Source organism: Mustela nivalis (genome assembly GCF_964662115.1).
Source record: "Mustela nivalis genome assembly, chromosome: 3".
In the NCBI taxonomy this organism is placed as follows: Eukaryota; Metazoa; Chordata; class Mammalia; order Carnivora; family Mustelidae; genus Mustela; species Mustela nivalis.
This window is the reverse complement of record NC_139022.1, coordinates 115,003,464-115,029,682: the sequence shown is the minus strand read 5'-3', so window position 1 is coordinate 115,029,682 and position 26,219 is coordinate 115,003,464. Positions and strand designations below refer to the sequence as shown.

The 26,219-nt window shown below is 39.8% G+C and overlaps 1 protein-coding gene across 6 annotated transcripts in view; it reads left to right on the top strand.

The window, feature by feature from the left end:
* Positions 1-26,219, top strand: part of CCDC192 (coiled-coil domain containing 192) — a 198,013-nt gene that overhangs the window by 113,134 nt on the left and 58,660 nt on the right. For 5 of the 6 annotated variants that reach the window (XR_014309555.1, XR_014309556.1, XM_082723100.1 and 2 more), the window contains exon 6: positions 22,751-22,883. Coding sequence is in view for 4 of the 6 variants with exons in the window: in XM_082723100.1 (XP_082579226.1) it covers positions 22,751-22,883 (133 nt within the window). In the remaining 2 variants the exon portion in view is untranslated. Of the gene's footprint in view, positions 1-22,750; positions 22,884-24,295; positions 25,087-26,219 lie in introns of those variants that run through there. The other variant, XM_082723102.1, reaches the window with a different exon arrangement.

Here is a 26,219-nt window from a genome sequence, read left to right as displayed (position 1 = left end):
TTCCCTCTCACACTGCCCCTCCCCTGGTGCTTTCTCTCTCTCAAATAAATAAAACAAAACTTTTAAAAAAATCATGCTAAGTCAAGAGGAACATATATGTGCTATGCATATTACCTATACAAAAGGCTTCCATGTACCTCAGTGTACATAGGGAGTAAACTTATTCTTTGTGCATCTGAAATTAATACTCTGGCTACTTTCACTGGGTTATAACCTTATAAAGGCCAGGACTTCGTCTTTTCTACAACAGCATCTCAGAAACTAGAACAGGACCTGGATGAATCGACATTCAGTATTTGTTGAATGAATGACTGCATTAAACAAGGCTAACTCTTCCCCTTGACCTCCTAAAATCAAAATGGGACTCACTTTGTACCCATTCTCACCCTCCAGCACCTCCACCCTCACAAAAGAATCTGATCTTTCTCTGTTTTGCTTATTGCAATTAAAGGTGTTTCCATCCACATAGTCAACAAAGCAAAAAAAAAAAAAAAAAAATAGGGGAAGAACAATGAATCCCCTCCCCCCGCCCCACTATCCCTCATTTCTAGGACTATCTGGTTCCTACAGCCTTCACTGTTATCTTGGAAAAAGCTTGATCAATACTCTTCCCTTTCAACATTCCCACAGTCCTGGTCGGTGCAGGCCTTCATCATTTCTCAACCTGATTATTGTACTGGTCCTATATTTAGGATCACTGACCCAAATTTTTCCCCACTGGTCCAGTGTTATTTCCAAATATCCATTCACTGGCTAAAAATATGAACCATTATTTTCTACGGAATAAATTTCCTTAGCATGGCCTTTAAGAGTTTGCAGACTCTAATCCCTTGTTACACTTTGGGCTTTGTCTCTTTCCATTTTGCACTTTTGCCATTCAGGACTGACCCATATTTTCATAATTTTATGACTTTTCTGGTACTGCTTCCTCTGCTTAGAGTACTTTGCCTTTTAGCCCATATAGTAAAGTTATAATTACTCTTCACATTTCCTATCATTATTAATCCATCTTCCAATAAGCTTCATTGTTTGAAATTCATACAGTGACTAATTACTTTTTTGCCACTGATAGTATTTCTCAAAAAATAAAAACCCTTATTTTAAAAGATATGTAACAATGTTAGTGATAGAAGATAAAGATAAAATAGCAAATTTAAGTTAATATTTAAACCCAGTATTATTAAATCATATGGCCATAAAAAATAAACAGTATATTTGACTTTATAATTAGATTTCAGTAAGCCAGAATAACTCCTTGTATTTCCAGTTGGCAAAATACAAAAGCTTGATTTAAAAAACAGGACAGAGGTATCTGGCTAGATCAGTCTCAAGTGCATGAGATCTTGATCTCACAGTCATTAGTTTGAGCCCCACAATGGGTACAGAGCTTACTTAAATGAATAAATAAATACTTAAAAAGAAAAAGAGAAGCAAGAGAGAGGCACTTTTAAATAGCTTGCGAGAATGTAAGTTAATATATCCTTTGTGAAAGGAAAGTAATATCTTTAAAACGTTTTAATGCAGATACCAACTGTGTTTACAAAATTATTCCTTGTGTCAGCCCCGTTATGTGTCTAACTCCTCAGTTGCTCCAGTGTTTTCCTCATCAGAACTGAGATTCAGGGGCACCTGGGTGGCTCAGCCTGTTGAAACACTGGCTCTTGTTATTGGCTCAGTTCATGATCTCACAGTTCTGGGAGGGAGCGCCACGTCAGACTCTGTGTTCAGCATGGAGTTTGCTTGGGGATTCTCTCTCTCCTTCTCCCTTTGTCCCTCCCCCCTCACTCTCTCTCTCAATAAATAAATAAATGTTTAAAAAAAAAAAAGAAGTTGAGATTCAGACAGGAATATGGTCTTAATGTGAATTGGTAGGTGCTTCAGTAAATAAATAAATCTCATTCATTATGGTTGTATGCCATGTATTAGTTTCTTCTAGATAATGCGGTTTGTGTTTCAAAAAAAAAGGAAGAAGGCCCATGAAGAGATATAGTGAATAAATTCTCCATTCTCCACAGCCAGAAGATTTGTAGTGGCTGGGGTCAGGGAACAAGAAACAGGATATGTCTTCAGGCAACCTGCATTAATACATAGGTGCTGACCGTATTTGTGAAGATTTGGAGGAAATGGATGGGAAACTAAAGACATTCCTTCTTCCATGGTGTGTAGTCAGAGGTAGCAGCCAAGGGTGGCTTGGGGGATAATTCCCTCATCCCCCAAGCACCCCAAGATAAAACCATGAGCTATCTTATGAGAGTGTGCTTTCTATGCAAACAGGCCTAGGCCAGTGCTCTGGCCAAATACATCATCTGGATTACTGTCTCCAAAGCCCCTGGTCTAGAAATTCTGGAGCCACTACTGAGGTTCAGCAGGACCTGAGTTTAACATGTCTACCATCACTACGAGATAATTAAATCATAGGAAGTAAAAAGAAGTGATGGAGGGACATCTGACCTTTTTGGTTGTGTTTTATTTTTAACCTGACTTGAACAGAACATAAGGGTTTTCACTTAGGAGGAAAATATAGATCCACCATAATTGGTTTTCCTTTAATAGCACCACTGTAAAATAAAACAAATTTCCTTTATTCTTTTCTAGTTTAAGTAGCTTTTTTTCTTTTCCATATTTGATGGCTAAGCTGTTGAGCAATATTATTTACTCCTCTTTCCTGCTCCTGAGCACAGACTTGGTTCTTTCTTGTGATTACTTTTGAGGAAGCATGTGGAGGTCCTCTAGAACTGGCCTGTAGTAAACCTGTGACATGGCCCCACATTCCCAGTTCTTGTATTTTGAAAGTCATCATATAACTTCACAACAGGTGGGCTGTGGAGGAGTTCAGTCGTTACCCAACTTGACAGTGAACTGAATCCTCTAGTTTCCACAGCGGGTTTCCATTTTCTGGACTTGCCTTTTTTTTGTTCTTGTTATTAAGATTTTATTTATTTACTTGAGAGAGAGTGAAAGCAAAAGAGATCACAGAGGAAGAGGGAGAAGCAGACTCGACTCTGAGAGGAGAGCCCGATGTGGGCTCTTACAATTCTCACAAGGTATTATATGAACCTCACTGAGAAAACACTGAATATATGGCAACTCTCATTATTACTTTAGAGACACTTAGTTCATCCTGGAAGGAAAGGCAGTATCCATAGTTTAAATTGGAATAACCCTAGTTTTGTGAATGTCACATGGAACATAACATATAAATAGGAGTAATTGATCACCTACCCTGAAATAAAGGTTTCTGTACAAATATTAGAAATCTTTCTTTATACCTTATGTTGAATTGAGTTGAAATGAGTGAATATAGATTACCCTGTTGGGCCCTAGTTCTTTAGCCAGAATTTCCAGCTACTGCTTTATGTCCGTGTACTCCCAGCCCAGCCACAGCCCACAGGGGCTGGATACTGACTGATCCTGAATACTCTGATCTAGGGCAGTCACAAAAGGTCCAGCCAGCCCCTGCTATACACGTAATTTATCTCCAGCTGGGGTTAGAGACACATAAGACCTATGAGAGGTAGGGAGAGATAGAAGGTGGAGAGAGTGGAAACGAATCTTCAGCTTCTCAGCGTACATTTTCCCAAAGCCAGTCCTGTTTTCAGGACTGAACTGACTCACAGCTCAGAGTTTCCTTTTATTTATTTATTTATTTATTTATTTTCAGTTTTATTTCTTGGGGTGCCTGGGTGGTTCAGTCAGTTAAGTATCTGGCTTTGGCTCATGTCATGATCCGAGGATCAAGCCCAATGTCGGGCAGTTTCTCCCTCTTCCTCTGCTGGTAGCTCTCCCTGCTTGTGCTCCCTCTCTTTCTGTCAAATAAATAAATAAAATATTTGACAGAGAGAGAGAACGGGAGGGAGAGAGAGAATGGGAGGGAGGGAGAGAGTGAGCGCACAAGCAGGGGGAGCAGCAGGCAGAGGGAGAAGCAGGATCCAGGCTTAGCAGGGAGCCGGATGCAGGACTCCATCCTAGGACTCTGAGATAATGACCTGAGCCAGAGATAGATGTTTAGCCAACTAAGCCACCCAGGTATCTACAGCTCAGGGTTTCCTAAGCTCAAGAAATTCCTGTGAACAAGACTCTCTCTAATGAACTGTTGAACACTACATCAAAAACTAATGATGTAATGTATGTTGGCTAATTGAATATAATTTAAAAGAAGAAGAAGATTCTCTCAACACAGACTCAGAAAATTCAAATAAGACGTTTCAAATATTGAGTGAACACAAGACTTGAACTTATCATGCCTGGCCAGGTCAGATCAGGACAGCAACAACCAAAGGAAAAAAGGGAGTTCATCTGCCTTTCCTGATAACATCTGCCAAATGACTGTGAGCAATGGTTTGTAGCTTTAAGGATGGTTGTAAAATAAATACTGATTATACAGTTTGGGATCAGGGCTGCCACCTAAACCTGCCACTTCTGTGCATGTGGTTTCTTGATCACGTTTAATCTCTTGGTCTTTGGTGAGCATGGAGCCATCAAGAACACACATACAGTCGGGTAGGTTATGCTGTGAAGAGGATGAACAGCTGAAGGGCAAGTGGGGACTCACTTCCAGTTTTATTCTGCTTATCTAAATGAACACCTTGGCTCAGGAAAGGATGCCCCTAGAGGAAAGGGTCCTTTAAAAAAATTCTTCCAAAGGTACTCCATCTAATGCACAAAGCTGTGCTGACCTCTGTGGGCGTCTTTTACTAACTCCCGTGAAGGTACTCCTTGGGATGCAGCAGTGATCTTGGTGGACTTTTTGAGCTCTCAGAATTATGATCCCCTTACCCACAACGGGGAAATTCTCTGTTATATAGACCTTCGAAGAAACAGAGCACACCGGGTGTAGCAGGCCGGATAACCTTCTAGGTCCCCTTGTAGCCAGGGTAAAGGAATGTGGTCAGTGACTTGTACATTCCCTGGACTATGAACTGGGGGTTGGAGATGCACAGGAAAGGGCAGAGAGAACTCCTCTGAGCAACAGCAAATTCTAGTTTCCAAAGCAGCAGAGGGAGGACTAACAGGAGGTGGGAGAAGCATCCATCACCCAGTGCCACAGTGAAGGCTTTGCAAGCAGGGCTGCCTATGACTCTAGCCCAGTCCTGCCAGTGAGTTCAGTGGTTGCGCTGGTTGCTGTGAAGTCTTTTTTGTGTCCAGCTTGTTTTGCAGTCTGATTCTCCAAGTTTCTCAGCTTTTTCTGTATTTAAATTGGTCTCAATGGTTTAAATAAAATTGTTGAGCAGAGATTAGGATAGGGAGAGTTTTGAGGCTGGTAGAGCACTGCATAGAGCTAAAAATTATCCTAGAAATGTTACCAGTCAAGACCCTACCTTCCTACAAGGACATACATAGGTGCACATACTTCTGGGCCAACACTCAGCTGGTGTGAGATCCAATCCTGTCCCGCCATTTTAGGAATCTTAGAATATCAACTATTCATTGTTTTCTGGTATATTTAAGCCACTCATCTCAACTAGATCCTTCCTGTCAATGTTTGAATATGACCGCATAGCTCCAAGCGAAATAAAATGGTTTGTCTTGAGCCCACATGACCGAGGTATTGCTCTATTTCACAGTTTACCAAGTGGAGTGTCAGAGTACTGTGTGTTCCAAGAATGGGTTCTAGGTGTGCCAGGAGATATGAAAGGAAAATAAATATGTGGTAAATTAGAATCTCTAGGAGTAGGACCCCAAATGCCTATTTTAAGCATTGGCTGCCAGAACTCAGTGTAGTAAGTCTGGGTAATTATGTCTTCCTTCATTTCTGGAAATTTCTCCATATTTTTTTTTTACCTCAAATATCTCCACATTTTAACTTAAATACCTCACATATTTCCTCAAAAATTACCTCAAATATAAAATTTACCTCATCCCCTTTTCCTTCCTTCTGGAAAGTATCTTAAATTAGTAATTCTTCTCCCTACTCTGTATCTCTTAAATATTCTTTCTTATTTTCTATTTCTTCACTTCTGTAGGTTCTCATGATTTCACTTAGATTGTCTACAAATGTCCCAGTCTTTTTTCTGCTTTATCTACTCTATAATTTAATAGATATATTTTTCAAAGATTTTTTTAAAAGATTTTATTTTTTTTTATTTATTTATCAGGCAGACAGAGGGAGAAGCAGGCTCCCTGCCGAGCAAGGAGCCTGATGTGGGACTCGATCCCAGGACTCTGGGATCATGACCCGAGCTGAAGGCAGCTGCTTAACCAACTGAGCCACCCAGGCGTCCCTCAAAGATTTTTTTTTAAAAGATTTTATTTATTTATGTGAGAGAGACACACACAGAGAGCGGAATTGAGAGAGTGAGCATGAGTGGTGGGAAAGGGCAGAAGGAGAGAGGAAGCAGACTCCCTGCTGAACGGGGAGCCCAACATGGGTCTCAATTCCAGGAACTCAGGATCATGACCTAATCTGAAGGCAGATGCTTAAATGAATGAGTCACCCAGGTGCCCCTCAATGATTTTTATTTTCAAATTTTCACTTGGTTCTTTTTTATACTCCTTCTCCCCCCACCCCCTGCCATAATCCCTTATTCTTGTCATATGATTTTCAAAATTATTTTTGGACACTAAAACCCTTTCAGATTTTTCCATTATTAAGAGTTCCTGGGTGGGGGTGCCCAGGTGGCTCAGTTGGTTAAGCATCCAACTCTTGATTTCAGCTCAGGTCATGATCTCAGGGTGGTGAGATCAAGCCCTGTGTGGGGCTCCCCACTCAGTGGGACCCTGCTAGAGATTCTCCCTCTCCCTGTCCTCTCCTCTCCCTCTACTTGCTCTCTCTGCTCCCACTCTCTCTCTAAAATAAATAAATAAATCTTAAACAAGAAAAGAGTTTCCAGGGCGTCTGGGTGGCTCAGTGGGTTAAAGCCTCTGCCTTTGGCTCAGGTCACGATCCCAGGGTCCTGGGATGGAGCCCCACATCAGGCTCTCTGCTCAGTAGGGAGCCTGCTTCCTCCTGTCTCTGCCTGTGTCTCTGCCTACTTGTGATCTCTGTCTATCAAATAAATAAATAAATAAATAAATCTTAAAAAAAAAAGAAAAGAAAAGAGTTTCCAGGTATGGTTCTTCCCTTTTTTGTGTATGCTGAGACTCCCTCTCTTTCTCACTGCAGTGAGTCATCTTTTGTACTTTGGAATTTTAGTCTGTGAGTTTATATTCAGTGGGGATTATTTCCAAGAGAATGCCTAATACTCAGTTTCAAGTTTGCCTCTCTTCATGTTTCATTAATTCTGGAACCAATTCTTTATATTTTCTTTTTGGCTCATGGTTTCTTTATGGTAAGATAAATATGAATCAGAACCATACACAATAAAGAACATGGATTCGAGATTCAAATTTCTCCGAGACATCTTTCCTGCATTCTTGAGACACCCTTGAGTTATCAAGGGATATATTTCAGCCATTTTCCCAAATCAAATGACTCTTCCTAGCTCAAGTTTACATGCTAGAGGAAGGCAGCCCTATTCCAGACCCTTTCAGGCACAAGGACTCCAAAGGTTGACTCCCAATTCTAAATGACCATTATAATTCCTACCCCTAAGCTTTAGGTCTGCTCACAATACCCCTGAAAGCTAATTCAACTCCACTCTTATTCAAGATTACTAGTTTTGAGTTTCAATTGCATTTTGAAAATCCAGATAGTTCACATTTCTCCTTTGGGACTTTTTAACGTATATTTTTATATGGGTAATGTATTTTTCTGTATTACCATACGGTTTGTGTGGGAAGGGTGTCTCCCCAAATCAATCCAATCTGTCATCTCAATCAGCAGTCTGGACTGACACTTTTAACAAACTCACGATGTAAATCTTATAGACACTAGGTTTTGGAAATCACACATGAAGTTTGAAAATTACTGCATTATGAAATTCAATACTTTCCTTTTTACCACTCTTCCACATTCACCACCCCACAAACACATAGCCTGTGACTCAAATTCAATTTACTTCCTAAATATTCTTGCCTTTCCAAACCCCAATTCACTTGAACCAGTGAAATTATTTCATAACTGAAATCTCTGCATTTAGATTTTCTTTCTTAAAATTGTACCCACCTCATACCATCAGGGTGATCTATCTACAGCATCTACTTGTCCAAGCCTAAAATTCTTCTACTTTCTACAAGATAAAGCCCAAACTTCCTAGAATATAAAAGATCACCCATTATCTAGTCTATATCTCTCCTGCTTTTTATCTCAATTATCTTGAACTTGACCTCATGAGATTACCTATATAGACAATGTTTATGAACTCTAGTCTTGCGTCTACTGGAATGACCTTGTCCTTGCAACTCTTTCTTTCTCACCTATCCTATGCTTGTTTTAAGACTCAGATCACACAATATCTCCTCCAGGAAACTGTCTTTGACCCTCCAGGCAGGGGTAGGGATCCTTCATCTGTGCACCCAAAGAACCATATATGTGTTCTGCCACAAAACATTATAGTGAAAGTTAATATATATGTCTCTCACACAAGACAAGAGCTTCCAAAGAGAAGGGATTATGTTTTATCTTTGTATTCCCAAAATCTGCCTCAGAGGATGGCACATAACACATTTGTTGAACTAAACTAAATTACTGAGAATTCCAGAAAAATAGCTCTTTCTAATGAACTGGATTCTCTCTTTAAATTTTATCTGCTTTGATAATATTTTGAAATATTCAACCTGGTCAGAAAAACACATCCTTGAAAGTCTTCATCTAAAAGGTTTTTTTAGTAGATTATGTACTTGGAAAATTGGGATCAATCCAGTAGAAATGTTTAACTGTTGTGGACATGCTGTCTTGGCGCTGTCAGGTTGACAGAAATACCACTTCTAGTATAATTCCTTATCAAATATATAGTTTTTTCCCCTCATTTGCTCTCTCATAGAAAATAGTAGTAACAGTCCCAATGAAAAATAAAGAGAAAAGTAATAAAGTAACAAAAAAAGTAATAAAGAAACAATTAGATATAGTATATTCTCTCCTTAAACTATGCACAGTATGAATCCAGGTTGGGATAGGAAAAAAAATTAAACAGACACAATACAAATGAGCAAAGACTGGCTAGTAATTATATTCCATGTTAAACTTTTTCAGACTTCTTTAGATTCCTCCTTTTCATATATTGGAATATCTTGGAGTATTTTGAGGTCCTATAAGATTTTTCTCCATAGTGGACAAAATTAGGCTAGCCTTCAAATATCTTTGAGATATTTAATGCCACAAAAATGATTTATTTTTCTTTTCAGCCTTGTGAGTGTGTGTGTGTGTGTGTGTGTGTGTGTGTGTGTGTGTTAAGTGCATACAGGGATTTTCATGGGATTTAAAGCATTCAGGAACCATTAATTACTTTTAAAAAATATCTTCAATTATTTTTATACAAGAAAAATAAAATGTAATATAAAATAAAATATAATTTTAAAGCTAAAAATAAGATTTTCTTGAAATATCCTTTCATTGTCTCTGTTCCCCACCTCATTTTGAACATTTGAGGCTTAATGCATTTAATCAGGATGAGTTAATTCATCCATATGTAAACCCTGAGGTGGTTTAAAAAATTCCATTTGTCATTAGAGAAAGTGAACATCAGGTACCTGCCTCAGATTACTGTGCTGTTGACAGAATTAGGAACAGGACTTAGAATTTTCCTGCTAGACGTCTATGAAGCTTATGAAAGTCACTGAAATAACTTTGAACAATGCAATGAGTGTGAAAATAGGGATGGTAATTTCCTTAACTTTGGTAGCCTGAAAAGAGTTCCAAGGGAACTGTGAGTGAGAAATAAGAATCAAAGAGATGGAGGGTTTTTTTCTTCCTCCAAGCCAAAGAGGGAAGTAGTACTGGAACTTTGAGTGGCTTGGTTGCAGTTGGGTACTGTGATAACTATCTCTTCACGTTTACTCTAAGGAAGGAAGGTGATAGACCCCACAGGTTCCATCACTGCACTGCCATTACATAGTATCATTTCCAGAACCTGAGATTCCTTGTTCCAATTAATTCCTTTCTTTCTATAGCTGAATTTGGCCATCTATCAAAAAATGACAGACCTGTTACATGGACAAAGCCTGCACAGAAACCTCCCCCATCTGCAACCTTCCAGAGTTGCTGCTGTCCCTACTTCCCAACTCACACTCATGCCTGCCTCAGTGCCCCCACGCATACAAGAACACACATGTCCTTAGGACACTCATATTTCCTTTGTGGCCAGCACCTGGCTCTTGTCTATAGATACTCCTCAAGTTAGCCTTCACAGATGTACACATCAGAACCATCCAAAAAGTTTGAAAACTAGATTATCCATCCCACATCCAAACCCTCAAATTCTGATTGAGGAGGCCTGGAGAGAAGCTTGAGCTGATGTATTGTTTCAAAAGCTCCTCAGATGGATCTGATGTGCAGATGTCAAAGTACAGAACAGTAGGGGAAGCCTTAACAGCCCCCTTCTGCAAGGTCAATGAAGAGAAAGACAGCTCATCACTGAGTTAGCTTGCTTGATAATAATCTTCTCCTATGTGTTTCTTTTCCAACAACCACAGGATATCTATCAATTTTCACCCACTTCTTAGGTTATTGCATTCTTGAGTTGTATCTGCTTAATGACTCCAGGCCTGTTTGCTTGCAGTGGACTTTTGCATTTCCTCATAAAAGAATTTTAAGTCATACTGATAGGAATATACACCTTTTCTCCATAAAAAAGGAAGGCCCTATATCAGACATAAAACACCTGGTTTTAGGATCGGAAATGATTAGATTTCTAATGATAGAAAATTGTCTTACCAAAATCATTCATGATCTGGGAGGCTCCTAAATGTCTTCCCACTTTAGGACCAATGTACTTGGTTAACAATGAAAACAAAAAGGAAACATTTTTTAGGAAAGGAAAATGCAATTTGTAATCAAAAGATGAAAAGTTTTAGTTCATGTAAGAAAGGCAAGTATTGTAATTAGTGTATTGCTATGATCACAATTTCAAGAAACGTCTTCCACCAAGAGCCACAAAGTGAAAGCAACCCATGTGTCCACCGATAGATGAATGGATAAGCAAAACTCGATATATGCATACAATTGAATTTATTCAACCTGAAAAAGGAATGAAATCCTATCACACCCTACAATATGGATTAACTTTGAGGACACTAGACTGAGTGAAATAAGCCAGTTACCAAAAGACAAATACTATGTGATTCCACTTATATGAGGTATGAGAGTAGTCAAGTTCATAGAAACGGAAAGTAGAATGCCAGGGTCTGAAAGGAGGGAAAATGGTGAGATGTTATTTAATAGGTGTGGGGTCTCAGTTTTTCAATATAAAAAAGTTCTGGAGGTTGGTAGCACAATGATGTGCATGCAGTTAACACTACTGAATAGTAAACTTATAAATAGTTATAATGGTAAATTTCATTCCATGTGTTTTTTGCCACAATTAAAAAGGAAAAAAAAGAAACGTCTTCAGTTGAAAAGCAAGACTCAGTAATTGACATTGCCAGTTTAGATAAGGCACTATAGAATTGAAATTAAACCAAGCAGAAGTCAGTTATGACTTTGACACAGGATATATGAGCAAAATTAGGGACCATATTACTTATCTATTAATTCATCCAGATAGTCAAAAACTATATATTTCTTGTGTATCTCCTGGGTTAGGTTTATAGAAGCTTGACTGGCTTCTGGGTCAGCCTCATTCTTATCTGGGGAGGATTAGATTCAGTCCAGGGTATAGCAAATGTATATTCCTGGGGTCCTTACATTTCCAGACCTGAGTGGTTTCCTGTAAGGCCAGTGTTGTTTCCATTACTACTAACAATCACCTGGAAGTTGTAGGCTAAAACAGAGCTGATCAAATATGGCTCCTGAAGGCTTTTCTGGGTCAGGACCACAATAAACGACTCACCATTTGTCTAACTTGGGACATCTTCAACCTGTTCCTGTTGAACAATTCATCTGATTATCCCTAAATCTTGCAATGTCAGACTCTGGGAAGTTATGACATTGCTAGTCACTAGCAAGAGATGAGGCAAGTGGCTTTAAGCCCAGTCCACTGTTCCCCTCCCTACCCATTATCCTTGCATATCTGAGATGAGGGTGTGTTGATGGGAACAGGCTTAGAGGTCTACCAGATAGTACTCTGAAATCTAATTAGACTTCTGTTTGAGAGTTCAGATTCATGTGCTATTTTTTCACTGCTAGCTTGCTTAATGGAATTAGAGAAAATACCTTGCTAAAGAGTGAAATAAGAGAGACAGACTCTTGAGTGGAACAAAACCAAGGAACGATCTGTATTCAATGATTTGTTTTATAGCAAGGACATTTGTCTAGACTTGTTAAAATATGCAATCTGAAACTAGCTAATATCTACATAGCCAAAGTTCACATCATCACCACGCCTTTCCTTTCCTCTCTCTTTGCAGACTATTCACAAGTATCAAATATTTTCTTTGTTGGGGTATGCTTTTACAGCCCCATCTTGCAGGCATATAACTCCATTCACACATAACATCAGATTCTGAAAATAATCTTTTGTTCTAAGGAATATTGAAACTAACTATATATAAATCCAAACATCCCCATCTCTCTACCTATGAAATGTGGCTTCGTGACATGAACAAGGCAGCTTCTCTAAATAGTGGAGGAGGACAAGACAAAAATGTTCAAGTCCCAGCTGGAAGAATGTTTATGAGGAAGAAACTGGATTTCAGTTGCAAATACTGCTTACTGTGGAGACCATTTCCCCCAAATGCAAAGCCCCTACCACAGAGCAGGACTGACACCATTTGGTATGGAAGTTTCCAGATGTGGCAAACCACAGTTGTTTCTTCCCTCATCTTTAAAGTTTTTTGGTAGAGATTGCCCCAGTGGTGAAGAACAGGAATTGCAGGGAAACCCCAAGGAAGAGACTAAGAAAACTTTGTCCAAGTATAAGGTTTTAGCTCAGAAAAGAGTAATTTTGTTGCAGTTTTGGAAATGTTTTCTTATCATCAACAGACACAGACCACAATGTCACAATCACTAGATAAAATGTCATCTACTATATATGCATCCTCAGTATAAGTCAAGAAAAAAGCTTTCTTTTTTCTCAAAGAAGACCACCAAGGTGATCCTGCCTTGCTGATCGTGGGCAAATGAACTTCAGGGTAGTTCTGTTTTAATCACTGGGTTATAAGTATCCTCAAGACTGTAGGGTTGTAATTTATTTAATTAGCAGTTGTTCTTTGCTTCATATCTCAAACATCTTGAGGAACCTGGTTTTTCTAACTGAAGGCCAGGACACAGGTTTAGAGATACTTGCTATACTGCCTGAGTCTTTTTTACAATATACTTCCTCTTAATAATAGTGACTGACTGAGAAGACAGAGGCAGACTATACATCACTGGTTCCTGTTCTATGGCTCAGTAGTACTAGGTGGTTGTGACTTCCCATTGTCTGCTTCATCAACTTATTCCATTCCCTTGAATTTATGTTACTCTATTAGTCTAATAGTGAAGTGAATCCTTTTTTTTTTCCCCCTTTAAAGTATTAGAGTTAAAAGGCATATCACATCTTGAGCTAGGAACCAAGTACAATGCTTCAATTTCTGGTGATTTCTCCACATGGATTTAAATGTCCCTAGTCAATTTAACTGTCGAACATTGCTTGTAATGAACCTGATTAACACTTAAATTTTCTTATTGGGAAATTTGACTTGAGATTTTTAGCCCTTATGAAACTTTTGTTTCCAGATTAAAGCAATTGAAAAATTACAGAATAGACAAATAACTCATTTCATTCCAGCTATACAATATTTGATGCATATTACCATAAAGATTTATTCTCAATAATTCATTATTAGGAACAGCTATTTCAGAAGTTCTAAGGAGTAAAGATTTTAAGATAGTGATGGTGTTAACATTAACTAACATCAGCAATGTCCAAAACACTCACTCTCAGAGTTTTAACATATTAAATACTTTTTTTTTCCACATGAAATTAGGTCCATTTCACTTTAAACCTAGAAGATTCTGCACTATGGTGTCCCTGGGTGGCTCAGGCAGTTAAGCATTTGACTCTTGATTTCGACTCAGGTCATGATCTCAGGGTTGTGAGATAGAGTCCCACGTGGGGCTCCACTTTCAGTGCAAAGTCTGCTTATTTCCCTCTCCCTCTGCTCCTCCCTGCCCCCCCCCCCCAAATAAATAAATCTTTTAAAAGAAGTTTCTGCGGTAAAATAGTTTCAAGTCTGCATTAAGAAAGCAGAAGACTTTTTTTTTTTTTTTTAAGATTTTTAATTTATTTGAGAGAGAGAACACAAGCTGGGCGGGGGGAGGGAGGGACCGAGGGAGAAGCAGACTCCCCACAGAGCAGGGAGCTGGACTGGAGGTTGGGGGTGCTCAAAGTGTGGGGCTCCACCCCAGGACCCTGAGATCATGACCTGAGCTGAAAGCAGATGCTTAATTGACTGAACCACCCAGGTGCCCCAGAACGCTGCAGTTTTTTAAACATTGTATTTCCTGGGAAAACATACATACTGAGGAAAACTTCCCAGGTGGGCAGTTTGCTTTCTCTAATTTCTCTTATACGCTATACAAAGCTTTTTCAAGCTATATGAGAATCATTTTTCCTCTTATGATTATTTTCCTTCCCTCCATTTAGAGCTGCTTATCATTTTTGAAGTTGTCTGGAGGCCAGCTCTTATACTTACAAGGCCAGTTGTCTGGAGGCCTTGTAATTTCTCTGCTTTGAGGGGAGAATGGGATTTCTGAAGGAGAGAAATACTTACTGAGAAGGTTAACTTATGAGGTTCTCTTTATCACACCAGAAAACCCTTCAAGGTGATTTAAGCACCTTGGTGCTCCAGCATCTCAATTTTCCAGCCTTCAAACACATGCCTTTGCTTTATGATTCAAGGTAAATCACGGATGGCCAATAGCTGCTGACTTCCTCCCAGAAGGCAGCCTTAGTCAAGTTCAAAAAGGAATTCTGGGCACAGACAGAACAAAACAAAACAAAACAAAACAAAACAAAACAAAAGTATCTGCCCAATTATAAAGTCATTGCAGAGAAAAATTGTGCATCATTTTTATAATCATGTTAGGAGAGCTTAGCAGTATTTTCACAAGGCAGACATGGGAATTCTTTTTCCCCACCTGTAGGTTCTGTCCTCTGGTTTCTGTTCTCTTCCACCCACATCACTTTTTATAGCAATTTGCCAATGACACCAACACCTGTACAGGTGGGGCTGAGAAGCTGAAATTGCTTCATGTACAGCTTTGGCCCTTTGGGTTCTCTCTGTCCTCAGGGAATATTAGACTGGAAAACACCTTCCCAGTAGCCTCTGTTAGGTGTGACAGTGCACTCCTCTCTCTGTTCTCAGGGTGTGATTTGAGACTGTGAGACCAAAAACTGGATTTGGCTTCAGCAAGCACTGGCTACACTTTCTTTTTTGAGAGAGACCCTCCGAACACTTGGTTTTGTTCTGTGCTATGCTCAGCCAGTATGAAAACTTATTTATTGCATTGCTGCCACTGTAAGTTCTTTCTTTCTCAAAGACCTTGGTTGTCAGCCTGATTAATGCTTACTGATGAGGCAGGGTTATACTCACACAAAAAAGAGCTTGTAGACAAAACCCCTTAATCTTAGGAATGAGTTGGTTTGAGTACAGATGTTCCAGGCGTCTTGAGGGCGAGTTGACTGGTCACAATTGGTCCAGTTAATTTCTTTGAAGTGAGTGGGATCTCAATTACCTAACAACTCTTTTCTTTATCAAATGTAAAGACCGACCTGGATCCAGTCCGTCCTGGCTTTCTGTCTGAAGAGCGATTAAAGGGAAGGGAGCCTCCCTAAATAACTATTTTTGACACTAGGAACATGTACACCAGTGATTTTAGTTACTGGCCAGTTTCCAATCATAGACCCATTTCATGGCCCTTCAGCTTGTATGGCCAAGGAGCAACATGATACAGTTGTTGGTGGTGGGGGGGCGACCCACCAACACTGAAATGAGGAGTCAGAAAATCTGAACTTGAGTCTTGTTTCTTGCAGTTTTATTAGCTGTGACTCTGGACAAATCATGTAATTTTTCTCTGCTTATGCTTCAGCATCCCTACAGTTCTAGGGCTGGACGATTTGATTTCAAAGATTATACTCAATTCTGTTCCCTTAAAGATTAAGTGATTCTGTTTTCCTAAATCATGCTTGAGGGGGGTCAGCCTATGTCTCAGAGCTTCATGATCAGAAATTGGACACTTCTTGCTTTAAGAAATGGATTTATAAATAGGAAATGTCATCTTATTTAACTGCTCACAATGTAAGAACCTGAGTAGGACATTGAGGCATGCATGGCAAAGGGATGGAAGGGATAGTCTAGAGCTGGATCACTCAGATTTAAATTGTGAGTCAAAATTTGACTTTGGGAAAGTTACTTAAATCTCTCTGTGCTTCTGTGTTTGCATCTAAAAATGGAATTAATAATAGCTCTACTTGGTTGGGTTGCTACAAAAATGAAATTAGCTAGTATGTAAAAACTTCTCAGAACTATGCCTGGCATATTATAGGTGGTAAGTATCAGCTTCTCTCTGGAACATTTCCAATAGTAGCCTGTATACTACATCGAAGGAAGGGTAGCTTATGGTCTTTTAGGGTAACAAATTCCGACTTTTGGACAGTTGTGTTGTTAGAAACATCTTTCTTATCACTGGAATTCACTCCAAGTATAAGTTATCTCTTTATCTTGTATTAATTTGTAACTGGTCTTACATAAACATTTACACAGACATTTCTGGAAACTAGGACATCTACTGGCAAACTCCGCCTCTGTCTCTAATAATTACTTATCCCATACAGGGAAAAAACTGAGACTTGGCTCCAGCTATAGGTAAACTCTTCCCTTGTAGTGAGTCAAGATGTTTGTCTAATTACTGGGATTTTTGTTTCTTTTAATTAGAAATTCCAAACCCTCTGGGTGTAGGGAACAGAATTAAAATTTCTTTCTATAGCATGTGATAACAAAAATAAGCTACTCAAATCAGAGGGATACCTGCAAAGAACTGAACAGTATCAGCTATGATTTCCAAAGTCTTACTATTGGTCATGAAATGTCAATAGTGGTCATGTGGGGCCCAATTCTTGGTCAAGTTTGAGATGCTGCCTAAAGGTTTATGTATTAACAATTCCCCCAATGACCTTATTAAATGAAAGAAGACTAAGTTACATTTTGCTTTTGTGCTTGGTCTTTCATTCAAGGCATTATACCAAGAGTTTCATCTAATCTACTCTTTGTCACTTTAGAGGACTGAACAGAATGGCTACAATCTCCAGGATCAATTCCAGACCTTCTGATGAGAGACACTAAGAGGGCTCAAAGCAACACTGGACACAGATAGCCCTTAGCTGGGTTCATCAGATCGTTCCTTTATTTCTTAGGCTCTCTGGCAAGATCATGGCAATCCATGCTTCCAGTGTCTCTCCATCATGCTTCAGTGTCACTCTTTAATAACTAAATCTTGTTTATTGCCTACTTCTACTAATTAGAGCCATTCTCGCTCTAACTAGAAAAAGCTAGCTCTAAGTAATTTAAAGTAATGGTCAAGTCGTGGTGATTAGTGAACTTGAGAGTTGAGGGCCCTCAACTCTCTCACCTACAAAATAGAGACAGGATCATACATAACAATTAGGTATCATCAATGAGCAGTGGCTGCTGGGATTGTGGATCAAGGATGGCGAAGGCAAGCAGGCAACGCATGGTGGAGGAATTCCCAAATCAAAGGCCTGCCTTTGGAGTAGAAAGGAAACTATGAGGCATGTGTTTGCCATTCTTGGGCTTCTAAAATATTTACCTGAGGTTAGCATTAATACAAAACAAAGTAAGAGTCGTGAAATTGATTTTTTAAGCCACATTGTAGCCAAAAGCTACCATCACTTTTTAATAGTTTTAGTATTAACAATGGATTATTAGAAAAGATATGAAAGGAGAAATCTGCTTAGAGGTCCTGTATTCAAATCAAATTCTCGGATATGTCCTTGGAAGGGAGCATTTTATCAGGGGCCCTCTGGAGACAAAACCAGTCTTTGTTTCATATGCTAAGTAAAGAAGGTAGGCTGAATTGGGTGGATTTCAGACAAGGTGGGAAGAAGCTATGCTCCAGCAAGCCTGCCACAGATGCCACAGGCATCAAGAGGTAGGGCTTTAGAAAGCTCCTCACATCATTCCATGGAGGCAGCCACCTACTTTGCCAGGCATCGAGCCAGCTCTGGCAGGAGACTGGATCGAGGGTATTTGCATATCTGTCTTCAGGACATTAAGTGTTGTCTATGAAGTGAGAAGGAGAGCAATGCAATTATAGAGAAAGCTTAATTTAGGAGAAGGACAAGAAGGAGGAAGTGGTGGAAGATGGGGAAGGAGAAAGAAAGAAAACAAGGCAAATCTTGAAAGAAAGAGAAATCTTGTTTTCAATGAAATACAAATTTATTTCCTAAAGTGTGACAAAGACATAGAAAAGATACTCTTGAGTTTTTAGTGGAGGGTTGAGACCTCCTCTGATGTCTTTCAAGAAATAATGACAAAAAAGAAAGACCTACCTGCCACTTAGCAAACATAGCACTGAGTATTGTCATTTATGTGTTAGGTCACTGACTCCCCACCAGCTATATGATATCCCCTATATGATATAGGGGATGGAGAGCCTGTAGATAACATATGTCCAGCCCAAATTTTCAGGGCCAATAGTTGACAAAGCCCAGCCTTAGAACCTGAGGCCACGGTTCAAAGTGTGTGGAAAGACCAAGAAATTTTAAACAATGCTGGCAACTTTGTGTTGAAACTTCTCTATAAATAGTTCCCTGATGATTTCTAATTCCCGATGACTTGGTATAATGCGAGCTATTCAGCAATGTGATACGGATAGATATTTCCTTTTCAAAACATTGCACAAATACATGATTTCCTCTCTCTGTCCACCCTGTAGGAGAAGTAGGAAAAGAGCAAGGTAATAGGAATTTACCTCCAAGCTATAAAGCCTTCCTCCCCTTTCAGTAATCATGGAGGGGAGTTCCTAGTTACTAAGGAGACAATAACAGACTCCATTAGGTTCAAGTACAACACTTGGGTTGCCTGGCTAGAAAATGCCAAAAAAGCAAAGGAAAATATTAGCATTACTGAAATCATTTGATGTCTATGACTAATAAAAAACATGTTGGCAAACTGAATTTTTAGAAATGCCCAAAGGGCTTGGTTAGAGCTATGAATTAATGGCATACAGCAGTTCTGTCTGGAGAAAAGGCGGGAGCGGGAAAGGACAAAGATGTTAAACTCCCTTAAAATTTATCTGAATAAATGAGAGGTCCCAAGAGAAATCAATTTACGTTCTTTATTCAATTTTTAACTTAAATCTAAATGTTCCTTCACCTTTCCTTTGGAGCTTAATAATGAAGTTTGCACATTCTGAGTCATAGTCATCCTTAAGTTCTAAGGGCCCCACAAGCCTCTTTGGCCCTCTGATGGAACATCCCACAAGTTCTGGAATTATTTTTAAGGGATCCCTGAAAACTGTACCCACCTTAGAGACTTTGAGGACTGAGGTGTCCATTCAAGCATGTGATTTGCCTCTCAGAGGCTGGAGGAAGCCAGAGGTGGAAAGAACTGGGGGTAAGCCAGACCTTTAATTACCCCTCGACCCAGGTCCCAGAGGTTACTATGGGCCTGCCTGAGGATGTTCATCCAGTCTCTGCTTGATCATTCCCAGAACAGGAGGCCTTTGCCAGGACCCATCCTATCTTGTTATGAATACAGCTCTGATTGTTAGAGGTGCTTTCTCATGCTGTGCCAAAATCTGCCTCCTCTTGAGTTTTTTACCCATTGTTCCCCATGGTATATCTAGAATAATACTGTTTAACTCAACTTCCTTTCCTCTTGAATAATACCTTAGATTACTGAAGTCAGATGTTGTAACTCCCCTGTATACCGTCCTCTCCAAACCAAATATCCTGTTTCTTTCTCAGATCATATGGCAAATATACAAGTATTATAACAATAATAAAGGCAAAACATATGATCACCATAAGACAAAAAGGTGGTCTCGAAATTGGATTTTTAAAAAAGATTTATTTATTTATTTATTTATTTATTTAAGAGAGAAAGAGAGAGAGCGTGTGCATGAGCAGGAGGAGGGGCAAAAGGAGAGGGAGAGAAAGAATCCCAACCAGACTCCCTGCTGAGCCTGGAGCCAGACAAGGGGCTCAATGTGGGGGGATTCCCACAACCCTGGTTCATGGCCAGAGCTAAAACTGAGAGAAGCTTAACCGACTGAGCTAACCCAGGCGCCCCTGAAAATTGGATTTTTTTTTTTAAGGGACTTAAGGTTTTTTTAACCAAAAAGCTGAAATGTTTAAATGATATTGAGAAGCATCATGTCTTTCCACTAAGACATAGCTATCAAATCACTCCATCCATCAAGTCATCCAGCCAAAACAGAAATGAAACCTGAAAGACGACTTCTTGGCTCCAGCTCCCTGACAGTGTCCGCCTCACCAAGTCTCTCCAAGTTGCTTTTAGTTTTTGCTTTATTTGCTATCAATGTCTACTTTGAGAAAAGTTTCCAGAAAGGTACGGATCCACGTATGAGTCATTATGACACATTCTGAAAAGAATGTGAATACTATCTACTAAGAGTTAAGAGAAAAGCAGTGTAAGGAAATGCAAACGTTCCTTCTTACTCCTCTCAGTATTTCATTATAAAACATTTCAAACACAGAAAAGTGGAAAGAATTTTATAGTAAACACCCATATGCTTAATAACTAGACACAAGTACCATTTTTGCTCAATTCCATTCATCACCTGTTTATCAGTATCTCTTTCCGTCCATCACTCCGTCTTACTTTTTTACACAGGTGCGTTCATCCACACGCTTAACCCTCATGCTTCAGTTTGCACACTCACTGGTATTGGTTCTTTTCTGATACTTTTAATTAGCACTCTCTTCTGAATCCCCTTGCCACTCTGTCCCTCATTTCTATATCATTCCTCCCATTCTCTAGCCCCAGGGTTCTAAATGGTAAAAAACAAAGTGTGAAAAATCTGATCACAGGACAGTCTTTGAAGTAGTATCAGGAAAGGATGCTGAAGACCACAAGGGACCTCATAGGCATTATCATCTCAGGCCTGGGATGGACAAGGTCCTCATGAGTGAACTGGCACAAACCAACTTACAAGAGGGGAAGGTATCAACGAGCATGCCAACCTAGTAATTTCCTGTGGGAAACACAGCTAGCTATCAAATACCCAGGCCAAGATATTTCTTGATCAGCTCAGTCTCCTTCTCTGAGTTAATCTACAAAACAGGTCAAATTTGAAGGATTTTGGTGAACAGAGAGACTCAGAGGAAAGGAAATAGTAAGAAAGTCTTAGTGGCATGGAGCCTTATCAGTGCTGATATTTCAACAGTTGCCTGACACCAAAGGGGTGCTTCGTAATTAGTACAAAGATGAAATGAATATGCATACTAACCACACACTCTAAGAGAACTGCTGAACAGACCAGGAACTCATGTTGTGGATGAGGGCACCTCTCTCCTGGACCGTGTTGGTGAACCATGCCAGATTCTACCCCGCCAACTCCCACTAAAAAATTCCCATGACTACCATTCCCATTTTAATAATACATTCTCTTTTAACCATTTGTCTGCCATTAATTCAGCTTTTGTGAAATCCTAATACTGCTTTGGTCTGAAAGACAAGCGCTCTTTAAAATGGGTGGTCTACAACTATAGAATCCCATCTCTGATGAACTGATTCTACTGGCTTTACTCTCAAAAAAAAAAAAAAAAAAAAAAAAAAGGAAGTGATTCCCTGCTACCTGAAGTTTTCCCTGATGTGGAAAAACCATTTGTTTCCCTATCTCAAGATTTATGTCTGATAAGAAATGTTAGTCATTTATATTCTGGGCTTCCTAATTACCAGTCCACAAAGACTTGGCAAAGTGAGCTCTTCAGTGGAAAGGCAGCAGGGCAGCAGTACATAAGTATAAATACAACACTTTGCACAACAGACAGTTTTTCCACAGTGTCAGATAAATCTAATTCTGACACAGCGATTTCATTCTGGAATCCATAAACAGAGCTTTCTAGTCATAAAGTCTCCAGGTGAATTGGTTAGGTAAGAACTTCAAGTAGTTCTTTCAAAGGCTTAGATGTCATAAACCAGACTATTTTACAGCAAAGCAATTCCTGTCTTCTATTGCTCAATGATTTTGTACCCTTGACCACTTTCCCTGCAGAGACACCCTGGTAAATATCTGTAAACATCAGCATTTCAATGGTAGCATCACACTCTTCAGAGTTTATTGGAAGGCAAACCTTGATGGTATTAGGGTAGAAAATGACACAGAAGCAAGGCTCTCTGAAACACACTCACTATTTCTTGTGAGTTTACTTACAGACTGAAAAAAAAAAAAATCAGGCACTTATAGGCATGGGCACCTCTCTGGTCAAATGCCAACCATCAACTAGAGTTGTTCTCTAATTGCCTCTACTATAAGCAACCAAAATACAAGGTTCAGCTGCAGATTAAAACCCTGAAGAGGGTAAAAGATACTCCAATGTATAGAGTGACTTTTGGAGCTGGGGCCTGGAACTCTCAGACGGGAGCACATGCACTTGTTTCACAGACCTCAGAAAGGACTTAAGCTAGATAAACAGGGACTAGTTTACCCAAGCTGGGCTTCAAAGGCCATGTTTGTTCAGACTTCATTAGTTCTTTTTATTCCTTTGATGCGTCTGTCTCTAGTGACGGAAACTCTTATTTTTTCAAGAAACTAAAGCACAAAAGGAAACTGAAAAAGCTGCAAACTGATTTGGCAACAGCTAAGCAAGAGGCTGCCATCACAGTCCTGGAGCTCAATGAGAAGATAAGGACTCTATGTGAAGGGAAGCCAGCCCCTAGAGGTCAGTATTACCACGTGACAGTTACACTGGCCCTAGGGTATGAGTGAGGTATACGCTTTTATTGGCCACAGATCAAAAGGCAAGGCCCCAGGGCCAGGAAAAATCCTGGCCCAGCAGCACGCTGACCTGGCCTACCCCACCTCCATTCCCTGCGAACAGCAGACATGACACAAATAACTGACTCCAGGCTGGGTTCGTGTTCACTGTCTGTGAGGTAGGGAATGAATAAAGGGTTCCTTAGAGGAAAAGTCTGTGAAGCTGAAGAGCTGGACTAAATGGATCTGAGAAGGGTCTCTGCATGAGCCAGGTGGCAGCGAGGGAAAGGGCACGCCTAAGGAAGACCCAAGCGATGAAGCTCTGGAGTGGGGCAAAGAGAGGAGCTTGTCTTCAAGTGTAGACAGGCTTATATGCTGGGGCAGGCGCAGGGAAGTTAAGAAGTGAGTGTTGGAACAACCCGTGAATGAGTGAGCCAGAAACAAGCAGGGAATGCTGGGTGAGGATGAAATCTGGGTGATTCCGAAAACCTGTAATGGCCACTATGGTTTGGAGTTTTGAACAAGTCTCCCATCCAAGTACTAACCAGGCCCGACCCTGCTTAGCTTCCGAGATCAGACGAGATCGGGCGCGTTCAGGGTGGTATGGCTAAGTGCGGGAGGAAAACCCCTTGGATCGTTGTACCCAGGAATGATGTTAGAGAACATTTAATAGTATGTGCCAGGCGTTTGGCTAAGCACTTCACATGTATTTAATTCTCAGAATAACCTCTGAAGTAAGTTCATTTATGGATTCCTGAGGAATCAGCGGAGGCTTAGGGATGTCAATTACTTTGCCCCAGGTTAAACAAGTGTGAGCAACACCCAGGCAGGGAACCTCCTGCCAGCCACTTACCCTCCCCAGTGTGCCTGCACCCTTCCCACGCACAGGGATCCTCATCTCTGTTCTATAGCTGTGACATTCTGCCTGGTGAATCTCTTGGAAAACAGTGGTTCCCCTGGATAAATGTCTTTCTTTCATGTGTGGCACTCTTGTAAAGCCAGAAACATGCTATTATTCTTACCCTGGCTTCCTTTATTACTCATAAATAATTCTGGAAAAAGAGGAGGACCGTGGAAATAAATGGAGGAGGAGAAAGTAGGCGATGTGGTGGCTTCAGAAGGGGAGACACGTCCGCATCCTGGCCACGTGGTAAACCTTTAAAATGAGTTTGGTTTTAATTTTCTCTTCTGAATAGCACTTTCCCGGGGTTGAAATGGCATGCAACACAGTCATCTTGAAACACATGCTGAAGGTCAATTTGTTTTTCCCTTTCCACAGAACATAATGATAGTTTATGAATTTACTTTTACCACCATGAAAACTTAGAGAATAAAATCCATTCAAGGATATTATCCACTTAAAGGTCTTTATTCTAGGGCATCATAGCCAGATTCCAAGCTGCATCACAAGAAGCTGATAATGATTGTACATCACGTTGGAGAAAGTTCTCCAGTTTACCTGAGAGAAGCTTTCAACTTCTCAACTGTATTTTGAATTTAGTGAAAAAAGATCTTATTGCAAGGTATATAATTCTCATTGTTGACAAAAATACCATTTGTTGTCTAATAACAATTTTGTCCCTCTGATAGTTTAGTAGGTCAAAATCAAAATAACAGAGGTACGAGGACTCTAATGGTTTGAGAGAGGATAGGAAACATGAAATTCTACCTTTGTCAATTTTCTCTCTATATTTCTAATTTAAAAAAACAAACAAACAACAAAAACACAAAAAACAACTACCAGTACAGGAAAAAAAAAATACAAAACCCTAATGTATAATGAACAGATACAAATTTAAATAAAGACGGGTATTCCAAGGTCAGTTATGGATGAAAACAGTGATTCCTTTTGGACCATATGTTGCTGCTTTTATTTTGTGGAAAAACTGACTCAGTGCACTGAGTTAAATAAAATATTTGCACTTTATTGCTCTCCCATTGCTCCCATGCCCCTCAACCTGAATTCAATAGCCCAAGAGAATGTCAAAGCACTTTTGGCCCCAGAGTCTTATTAGCTTTCATTCTCAGAGACTTTGGTCACCTTGTTCTACCTCTCAACATATTTGAAAGTAAAGTCTGCAAAGATGTTGGTTACTTTAACACACAATGACCTCCATTTAGCCATACAACAATGAGGATTGACCCACCTCCCACACACATTCCTAGACCAGAACAACACCCCTCCCCTAGCTATCTTGTGTCCTTTTATAAAATGTTTTCAGTTTTCAGACCTCTGTTTGCAAATGACAGATGTTCCAGTCATACATTACAGCTTAAGAAGAAAGGGTAATTTATTGTCATAAGTGTAAACAAACTAAGAAAGGGCATGCCGTTAACCATATATAGTACAATAGATGCAGGGTCTCAGATACCATCAAAAGACTCTGCGTCTCTCACAGCTGCTTCTCTCTTCACTGAGACTTAATTCGCTCAAGTGGGATGTCAGAAGAGACTGGAAACGTGGCCATGAGCAACTATGGGCTGTTCTCATCTTTCCTCCAGAGAGAAAAAGAAAGCATTTTCCCACCAATTCTAGATAGAAAAAGTATAATAAAGCATTCTGTCCCCTGTGTGGGTTCCCATGTAGGGACATGAACCAGTCTGTGGCCAAGGGTAGGGAACTATGGTTGGACAAGCTTGAGTCAAGCACCTGCTACTGGGTGGCAGGGCAGAGGAAAATCAGGGTGGAAAAGGAGAATGTTCTGACTGGCAGCTCCCACCAGAAGCACAGGGCTGGATTGGGAGAGAAGCACTTACTTAAAGGAAGAGATAAACCATTCCTAGAAAGAAAGAGTGAGGGACAAAACCCACATGTCCTAAACACTCTTAACAGTGGTCAAGTTAAAATATAATGTAATGCTTAATGAGTCACCCATCCATGAGTGTTTGCATTTTTTAAATAGATTCTTCTTGATGAACAAAAGACCTTTGTGATCCAAGTAATAAATGTCCCATGATACAATTTCAGACCCCATAAAAAGGGAGAGTGAACCACTTTGGGAAAGGAATCCCCTTCCAGCCTCTATCAAGTGACACCATGGTTGCCTACTCTGAAGGCGTACTTTATTTTAACAATTGAAATTGCAAGAGGGAAAAAAAGTTTTTATTCTAAATGACATGTTACCTGGATTAACATAAAGCTACTTCTCTATTATAGTTACAGATTGATGCCTATATTCTAACAAGCAGATTAAGACTTTGCCAAATAAATTAGAATATTTTTTTACCCAAATGTGCATTTTCCCCCTTGCTTGATTCATTTTCTAAGTCAGTCTATATATATTAGGTTGCTGCTCAGCTC